We start from the raw sequence: 10,418 nt of genomic DNA on the forward strand, positions 1-10,418 counted from the left end.
CATCTCCATTTAATGTTTTCGGCACTAAAGAGAGATGGGTATGCCCCCCCTCACTTGAATTAGGGAGGGAAATCATTAGTTTGGGGGTAGAAAAGTATTTTTAATGGGGTGTGGCAAGGGATGGCTTGTCTCCTAGGCTCAGTTGAAAGAGTAAGTTCATGAGCCCGAGTGAGGAGAAGACCCCAGAGATGCCATTCAGAGAACACATGCATAAGTCAACTTTTCATCACGGGAGACTTGGCACAGTGACAGAGGGGCAGACAGAAAGTGGCGCAGTGAAGACGTGATGTCCCTGGAAAAATAGTCTTTTCCCTACCCCGTTTGAACTCTTTAAAGCATTATAGATAAGAAGTTTAGGCTGGTTTCCAAGTTGGCTTCTGAACACAGCCATTTCATCTAGCCAGCTCTGAATCGCCAAGGAGAATGATAAGATATTTTATCAGCAGATACTAAAGATAGAAAGCTAATGACTAATAGGGTACAAGGGCATTTAATGATCCATGTAAAAACCATGAACTCAACCATACTCTGATACTGGATGCCTCTATTCACTTCAGCATGCATTCTGTTACCCAAATCCCTGCGTGTTCTGTTAAATATGAAAAACTATTCCTCTTTCATATCCATTTTATTAAGAAGTAAGCAAAAGGTGTAGTTGGTTCACAGATGTCAAACATAAAAAAGAGTTTTCCATTTAGAGTGATAGAGTACATTTACAGAAAATATCGTCAAGGTTCCCACACGTCCTAAAACCAAAGGGACCCAGAGTCAGGGGCCCAGAAATCTGTGTCATTGGCTGCTCAAGTCCAGTGCCAGGCCTGACTTGAAGTACCCTGTGTTTGTCCACATAGCTGTGAGAACATGAATATTTCATGCCGAACTAGTCTCTGTGGACAGCTGTCTAGCTGTAAAGAATGGGTGGCCTTGCTTTCATTTGTTCGGTGTACTAAACATCAGTAGACATTTAACTACCTTACATTATGCATGATCATTACGTTTCTATTTAAGATGATTATTAGAATGGTTGTCATGGCTAACTTTATAAAGCACACATTGTAAATCTTGTTTTATTAACACCATTGCCCTAAATTTTTATCTTAAAGACCTTTGTCTTTTTTTTATGCTACATGAACAAAATTTTTTCAACTACAGACATGTAGCTCTTTGTGTGTAATGGGTAATGCATTGTCCCCTCATTTGTAAACATGTAACTTTATCTTCATCTAAACTTTAATTAATATTTTACTTGATCATTGCCATCTTCAAACTTGTTTTTATTGAGCTTAGAATGAAAATTGTCAACATTATATCTATTATTTTATCTTGTGATTTATTTGATAATGTTTTTACTCTTCCTCCCTTGCTTCCTTAACAGCACCCCCTACCCCATACACACATACTCATACTCTCACGTAATGAGAGTTTCTCCTGGAATTTCTATCCCTTTCCTATTAAATATGTGTCTTGATTTATATACATGTGTCTAATGGAAAAAAAGGAACAAGTAACGCTATTTTGAGGAGCCTGGTATGGGGAGGAGGGTGGCACTTAGTGATTTTTTGCAGCCAACATTTCTGTAGTTCTTTTGGAAAATTCTTTCTTTTGTACAAAAAATCCCCCAAAACACTGTCAGAAAAGATTCTCTCTTCCTTTCTCTTTCAAAATATTTTCATAAACTGGGAAAAGAGCATTGCAAATTAAGTGAATCGCAGCTGAATGAAAACTAATTTTGATTTTATATTAATCTTTTTAGTCTATCCTATCACCATTTACTCTGGGCCTAGCAGGGACAGAAACCCTTTTCAGTCAATGGTATATATGCATAAGTGCTTCTTTTCTTATCTCTTCAGTAGTATTTCTCCCTGAATATACCTCAAACATTGCTTATCAAAAATGTACAGTGTTTCATGTTTATTGACAGCACTCAGTCCGTGATGTAGAACAACACCAGGGAACAAGAGCATGCATAATCCATAAGTCTTCACAGAGCAGTAAAACACATAACATTTTCAATAGCTGATTTGTCTTTATTGTTATTTTTGGTAGTCACTAGTGTGAAATCTGTTAACATCCTCTGAGGTCACCCTAAGTAGAAAATGAAGGCCGTGGGCCTAGAAGAATAACAGGGAATGGGACATATGATGAAAATACTGTTTCTAGTTAGCCCTTAAGGAGCCCTGATGGTGGAGTGGTTGAGCACTCACTGTTATCCCAAAGCTGGCCATTTGGGTTTTTGGTTTTTTTGGGTTTTTTTTTTTAACATTTTCAAAATTTATTATTGTGAATTAGTTAAAGATTTACAGAGCAGGAATTTGCCCTTACATAAATGATTATTCTAACATGGAGCAAAGTTCAGATTCAGGCGAGAAGGGTAAGGACTTTGGGGTCCCATCCATCTCCATCCAACAGTAAACCTGGGCTTTTGCATGATTTTGAGTTTTGTTTTACAATTTTCTTCAACTCAAGCTGGCCATTTCTAGCCACCCAGCAGCTCTGTGGTAGAAAGGCCTGGGAATCTGCCTCCATAAAGACAATGTCAAGAAAACTCTGTGGGAGAGTTCTGTGTCACCTGGGATCGCTAACCCATAGTTCCCCATAGCAGCACAACCAGATAGCCCTTGGTTGAGGCTGTTTTTATTAGCCATGGCTATCATTTTAGCAGTTTCCTTTGTTAGAACTCTGTTCTAATTGTAGTTACTAAGATTCAAATCTTGTGAAGTACACACTTAAGGGAATTTGTGTTTTGGGAAGTTGTGTTTTTAAGATAGTTAGACTTACGGTTTCATTTTCCTCACCTGAATGCTACACTTTCCTTCCAGAAATTGGTCCTGCCTCTGTGATGGTGGGGAACCTGGTCTCTGGGAAGAGAATTGCCCAAGCTAGTGGCAGGGATCTCGGTCAGATAGAAGACAACGACCAGGCCCGGAAGGTAAGCAGCTGAGACTGCTCTCTAGTGAGAATGCTGTATTATTACAGGGTGATGGTTCTCCCCGGTTTTCTTAGCTCTGTCAATTCATTATAGACGAGGGGGTTCCAAAAATTCATGGATAAATAGAATTAAAAGATAATGAAATTTTTCCAGGGGTTCTTTTTGAAGCCCCCTTGTTCTTTTCTTTATACGTGATCTCTTGATTCAGGAAGAAACATTAATGATTTAAGTGATAATATATGTCTATTCAGGTATACAGTATTCACGGCAGCACACTAATGGGCATGTCATATTATAGTCCCATGGCTAGCATTAGAAATGAAGAAACTGTGTCCTTATCCTGTTCAGTGTTCCCTAGAAGCACTTGTCTCCTGGTCCTTGTCAATCCTGATTGCAAATCCAAACTGCCTCACCATTTCCATGGTATGAAGCTCAGCCCCTTGTTTGATCTTTGGAGAGAACAATAAAACTTGTGTTCAGAACACAGGTTTGAGATCCAGATGTTTTTAAAGCAACATTAAGAGCAGTAGAAGAAATTTCTAAGCCCCTTTCCACAATATTGTACACACTGTCATGTGTAGGCGAATGTTTCCATTATTAGCATATGAACTTGAGAACACCCAGACTAACCGTAAGTGGTCCCATCCTGTATTTACAACTATTAAAAAAGGTGACAAAAGTCAACGGTTTGAAATATTGCTCAAAAAGGAGAAAAACAAAAGAAATATTTCTCAATTATTGATCTATAGCTGTAAGTGAATTCGATGCACTTCTTCATGTTCCTCAACAACATAGTTGTCTCTATTAATAAACTGGCTTAAATGTTATCATGACATTAGCTCTGTAGTCAAGATGACAAAAATATTAGGGCTGTCTTTTTTACTATATACTGAATCAGTATAATACAGATAATCTGGGCTGTTTACAATACTATTTAGTGATATTAGGGAATTACAATTCTAGGAAGATGGCACATTATAAAATATGTGAGAGCTCAATTTAAGATATCAGACTAGAACTGATTCTCCCACTGCGGCTCACAAAAATCATCAGTGCACTTTCTGGAAAAGCCAGAAAAGAATTTTCTATATTGGTTGCTCCTGTCTGTCAAACAGGAAATGGAGTTCTGCCATCCTTGGGCAGGCTTCAGAAAACTTCTCTTACCAGGAATGCACCACCAGCCACTTAACTGGTGAGTCTGTCCATCAGGTGTGATGAATTCCGGCTCTGGGGAAAACAATCACAAGAGCTCGCTTTTTCTGTTGATAATATGGAAGCTAGAGGGTCGCTGTGAGTCAGACCCAACAGGATGATAGTGGGCTTTTGAGGTCAGGTTTTCATATTTATCAAAGATTTTAGTTGAATTTTAGTCCTCCTTTATCTGTGGTGTTTTGGTGGAAAGGCACACCATCCTAATGTACTTAAAGCATTTAGGCAAACAATGTTGGTAAAAATATTGAGATTATCCCAGTTCAAACTTCAGTACCTTGAACCTAATAACTGTGTTTGCTTTCAGTTCCTGTTTCTCTCAGAAGTTTTGCAGTGGAGAGCTCAGACCACACCTGACCACATCCTCTATACGCTGCTCAACTGTAGGGTGAGACATGCTAAGTTCTTACTTTATGGCTTTTAATTGTTTTTTTTTTTGCACACAAATTCCTTTTTAATGCTATTTTGACTAATGAGACATTTTCCCATTGTCTGTATTTTAATCTTTTTATTGGAAGCTTGTACAACTCTTATCACAATCCATCCATCCATTGTATCAAACACATCTGTACATTTGTTGCCATCATCATTTTCAAAGCATTTTCTTTCTATCAGCTTCATTTTAAAGACTATATAGTGACTTTTATATTTACATATGTATAAAGTAACCCTGGTGGCACAATGGTTAGGCACTTGACTGCTATCTGAAAGGCTTTGGATGGACTCCACCCAGTGTCTCCCTGGAAGAAAAGACTTGGCAGTCTTCTCCCATAAAGATTACAGGCATGAAAACCATATGGGGCAGCTCCATCGTGCCACATTAAGTCACTATGAGCTGAAAATCAATTTAATGGCACGTGACAACAGCAAATTTATTGTGTGTATATTTAAATTCTATGTTTGTAATATTTCTCCCCCCAAAAGTGTTGAACGTTCTCTATAGCAAGAACAATTGAAGATCAATGAGATATCTATGCTTTTGTGGTTATCACTAACTAATATTTTATGAGGATAGACAGAATTGCAAAGTTCAAGAGTGAAAATTTATTTTTGTAAGTATATTTAAAGTTTATACATTATCTTTAGAAACCTAACCTCATAGCCGTGCATCGCAGAAGGCTATAAATATACAAAGAAATAGCATTATTAATACAAATTCATTACAAAATCTTAATATTCTGGTTAACTTTACTTTTTTTCTTATTTAACTCTAGCCTGAAAAGTGGGGCTAGCTGGAGCTAGAGAGTGGTCTAAGGAGCTGCATGCAAAGCAATCCAAACTCACTGCTATAGAGTCAATTCTGACTCATAATGATCCTGTAGCACTGGGTAGAACTGCTCCTGTGACTTTCCAAGACTGTAACGCTTTATGGGAGCAGAAAACCTCACCTTTATTTCATGAAGTAGCTAGTGTTTAAGCTGCTGACCTTGTGGTTAGCAGCCCACTGCATAAAACACAACAGTGCCAATGCTCCTATCAAGGGGCAGATGGGAGAGTGGCTGAATCAACAGTGGCAGAACTCAGGAAGCCAAAGGGCCACAGCAACTGAACTGAATCAAGAGAAGTAGTACGTATAAATTGTATCAGAGCATTGGTTTTCTACCTCCTGTGCTGCACTCACTCTCTGACTCAAAAGCGATGTCAGAAATAGCAGCCGCCCTTCCAGGAAGGAAGCTGCACCTCTAGATCTAGAGAGAAGAGATAAGACTGTGTCCCCCAATTGCTGTGTGTGTCTGTTTGCACCTGTCTGAGGAGTGCCAGAAGGACTGAAGTGAGGTGCACACTTTGGTTTAGCATGTCTAGGAGCTTACCCAGGGCTGAGGGGTGGCAGACCGTGAATGACCTAACACTGGGACTTGTGTTAGTCTGTAGGACTAAAGAGTGCAATGAAGTCATATCATCGGTTCTCAGGAAAGCTGGAAGGAGAGACGAGGGAGAGTTTCTCGTAGAGTTTACAGATCTTGTGGAACATCAAGTGAATCATATATGCATTATGGGAGTCCCATATGGGAAAAGAGAGAGAGAACTGGGCAAAGAGTATTTAAAGAAATATTGGAAGAAAATGCTCCAAATTTAACCAAAGATAGGAATCTAAACATTCACTGAACTTCCAAGTAGGATAAACCCAAAAATACCACACCAAGACACATTATAATCAAGCTCTCAAAAACCAAAGTTAAAGTAAGGTAATTCTTGAAAACAGCAAGAGAGATGCAAATTGTCACACAGAAGAGATCCTCAGAAACAGTGATTTCCCTCGGAAACAATGTAGGCCAAAATATTCTAGGACAGTGATTCTCAACCTTCCCAATGCCACTACCCTTTAATACAATTCCTCATGTTGTGGTGACCCCAACGATAAAATTATTTTCATTGCTACTTCATAACTGTAATTTTGCTGCTGTTTTGAATCGTAATGTAAACATCTGATATGCAGATATATTTTCATTGTTACAAAGTGAACATAATTAGAGCATAGTGATTAATCACACAAATAATAAGTTGGGACATACTTATTTCTAATTCCAAATAAATGAAATTTTGTCTTGAAGCATGGTGGAGCATGGCTAACCACCTTCATGCCAGGTTACTCGTATGTGGGCATATCTGTATGTGGGCAGACCCACCTGGAGGCAGACAGAGCAGTGTCTTGGTTCCTAAGACCATCGTAAATATGTGCTTTCCAGGTCGTTTGACCCCCAAAGGGATTGCGACCCACAGGTTGAGAACCACTGCTCTAGGGGAATGAGTCACTGGGCCTAGGGCCTCAGGATCATAGTCTCAGGGGACACCAATGCCAATTGACATTAACATTACCCACAAAGAAAATGTTCTACATCCTACTTTGGTAAGTAGATACTGGGTCTTAAAAGCTCATGAGTGCCATCTAAAGTACAACTTTTGATTGATCACTCCCTGCCTGGATTAGTGTGTGTTAGTCTGGGTTGATTTGAGAAACAAATTCATAGACACTCCTGTGTATAAGAAAGAGCTTTTTATACAAGAGCAGTTGAATATTGAGAAAATATACCAGTCAGACCAGATCAAGTCCATAAGTCCAATATTTCAAACCCATATGTCTGATACCAATCTATAAATTCCTCTTCAGACTCACGAAGCACATGCAATGATACTGAATGCAGGACGATCACAGGGCAGTGGGTGGGAAGTCTTGTGGATCCAGTGACAGTGGAAGCATCTGAGCGTTGGCAGGGTTCTCCATGTGGCTCCTTCAGCTCCAGAGCTTTAGTGTCGCTCCATTGTCTCCTCCACAGGAGTGTCTCTCAGGGAGTAAGCGTGTGTCATGCTTCCAGTGTGCTATTTATATCCTGAGCACCTCCAAATAAGATCATCAAGCTGCGACCTGATTGACAGGCTAAACTCCAAGTCTTCGCTCTTAGGTCTCAAATTGACAACAGATTATGTAACTACCACACAGTGATGAAAATTGAAGCCACATGGAAGCAATTATTCCAGTGGACTAAGGGACCCTGCAAATATCAATGTCCATGACCCTGAAACCAGAAGAATTAGACAGTGTCCATCTCCTACTAACAACGATTCTGAAAGGGGTCCCATTAGAAGGTCTTGGATAGAAGGGGAGAAAAAAGATGGAACGGAATTCAAAATCATTTTTAAAAGACCAGGCTTACTGCTTAGTCAGAGGTTGGTTCAACCCCCTAGTTATGGCTGTCAGTCATCCTGCAGCTCTAGAAATGAACTATTCCCATGGCTCAGTTTTCAACCCAACAATAGATAGCTCTCTATGGGAATCATTAACGCTAGGGAGGTATGCACACCTTAGAATAATCCACCCCTTGAAATTAAAAGGGCAGCATATACCCAAGGATAAAGTTCAGGATTAGGAATGAAGGAGGAATGGAAGCAGAAAACATAGGGAGGAAGTGGCATAAATGAAGTTATGTTGTGGACATTGGAATAAATGAGTTAAAACAAAATGTTTATGAACCCTTGAATGAAAAACTAATTTGCTCTATAAACCTTCACCCAATTCTCAATAAAAAGTTAAAAATTAACTATGAAAGGCTAGAATAATTGGATGACATATTTTAAAAGATAGGGGAAATGCCAACCAATAATTTTATATTCAGCAAAACTGTCCTTCAAACTGATAGCAAAATTAAGCCATCCCTAGATAAGCAACGATGATGGAACTTGTTGCTGTAAGACTTGTACTACAAGAAAGGAAAGGGAGTCCTTCAGGTTAAAATGAATGGAGAAAAATTAGAAAGTGTATGAATTCTTTAAACGATCTCCTGTAGTAATTTTGTAGGTGAGTATAAAGGAAAGTTTCAGGAAATTTTGTGTTTTCACTCTACTTGTTATGTCCTAGATAATTTAAAAGGCAAATGATTATAGATTCATCCTTTTGGAAAAACAATGTAGAAATATGTAATTGTGGCAATAGTTCAATAAAAGGTAAATGGTACAGGAACAAAGTTTTTGTATATTACTGACCTTTTGGACATGAATTGGAAATGTAATCCCTTTAACATCCACAAAGACACTATATGTTCACAAAAGAAAATGAGAAGGGAATCAAACTAGTTCATCAAAAAATGTCAGCTAAAGATAAAAGTTGTATTAAAAGATACAAAGGAGGAAATAACTTTCATATATCTAGAACACAAATAATAAAATGGCAAATTCTTCTTTAGGAGTTACCTATCTAAATTGGAGCTGGCCAATCAAAAGGCCGAGTTCAGGTGGAAAAAAACGGGGGGCGGGGCAGAGATTGGCAGAAGAGAGAAGAAAAGATGAGCCAGTTATATGCTGTCTCTTGGAGACCTACTGCAGCTCAAAATAGACTGGAGGGTTGAAAATAAAATACAGTAAATAATGAAAAGCTGGGTGGCTATATTAACGTCAGTCAAAACAGACTAAGTTAAAACCTGCTGAAAGAGACAAAGAGTGATGGCAAAAAACTTCAATTCTTCAGGAATAGAGAACAATTATGGATAAATTACTGAAAGTTTGGCAATTTGAAACACAAGCACGTGTGTGCGTGCTGTTCCATGGGAGAAAAGACAGCAGTCCGCACCTACAAAGACAAACTCAACCCCAAGCTCCCTGTCATCAAGTCGATTCCAATGCATAGCAACCCCGCAGGACAGGGTAGAACTGCCCCTATGGGTGTCTGAGATTGTAAATCTATGAGAGCAGAAAGCCTCATCTCGCTCCCTCAGAGCAGCTGGGGGACGGAATTACTGACCTTGTGGGTAACTTTGCGTATTGTGACCAATAGGCAACCCACTAAGTGACCATTGCAGTCTGAGAAACCCTTGGAAGGCAGCTTTACTCTGTCTCTGGGGTAGCTCTGAGTCAGAATTAACTCAGTGACACACAACAGCAAAACAGCAACATGAACAACATGCACCTAATGAGACCCAAAATATACGAGGCAAGCATTGACAGACTTGATGGGGGCCATGGTTAAAGAGGCTTGATAGTGCCGGGACTGGAATGCTGGAATTCCAAGCACACCAGCCAGCAGTGGGTTCTAATCATAGTTGATGCCTTCAGTATACCACTTTTGATAATGGACAGAACATCAGTAATAGACATATGATTCCATTTCTATGAAGTATGTGGAAGAGACAAATGCATAGACAGAAGTTTGAGTGGTAATCAGAAAACGAGGGGAGGGGAGAATAGGGACAAACACTTAAAAGTGGTTAAAATGGCAAAACAAATTTTGTTATATACATTTTGTTTATCTTAATACTATACATATGTTAAAATGTAGGTCTTGGCAATTGTAGGTCCCTTTCAAGTATACCTCGATGAGAGTGGTTGGGCGCGATCATAGGGGAGGGAAGTATTTGTAGAGAAGTTTGACTAGATCTATTTTTAAAACATCTGTAATGTTGTATACAGCAATTGTACTTCTTTAGAAATTTTGCCTAAGGAAATCAATGGGAAAAAAATTAAGCTTCACCCTTCTAAGATGTTTACTTCTCAATATTATAATTCTAGAAGAAGCAAAAGGGGTTTAAATGTAAAATGTTAAGTTAACTAAGTTGACTTTAATAGCTATGTTCCACTTTTAGATTGTTTTTGGCCATTGAATGATATTTTAGAAGGTTTTTGGTCACAAGGGAAAGCTCTGAACATGTATTATTATTAGATATAAAATCAGATGATAAAGTATAAGGTGTAGTTCACTTTATGTTTTTAAATTAAAACACAAATACCTTTTTTTCTTTTTTTTAATACTTTTATTGGGGCCTTTTACATCTCTTATCACAATCCACACATT

The 10,418-nt window shown here is 38.6% G+C and overlaps 1 protein-coding gene across 2 annotated transcripts in view; it reads left to right on the forward strand.

Annotated features, from left to right (window-relative positions):
* Positions 1–10,418, forward strand: part of DIP2C (disco interacting protein 2 homolog C) — a 247,197-nt gene that overhangs the window by 132,043 nt on the left and 104,736 nt on the right. For both annotated transcript variants that reach the window (XM_045289849.1, XM_045289848.1), the window contains 2 exons: positions 2,820–2,929; positions 4,446–4,526. In XM_045289849.1, coding sequence (XP_045145784.1) covers positions 2,820–2,929; positions 4,446–4,526 — 191 coding nt within the window. The remainder of the gene's footprint in view (positions 1–2,819; positions 2,930–4,445; positions 4,527–10,418) is intronic.

Source organism: Echinops telfairi, unplaced genomic scaffold (assembly GCF_000313985.2).
Source record: "Echinops telfairi isolate 266 unplaced genomic scaffold, ASM31398v2 ScPeMD7_31;HRSCAF=116, whole genome shotgun sequence".
Lineage (NCBI taxonomy): Eukaryota > Metazoa > Chordata > Mammalia > Afrosoricida > Tenrecidae > Echinops > Echinops telfairi.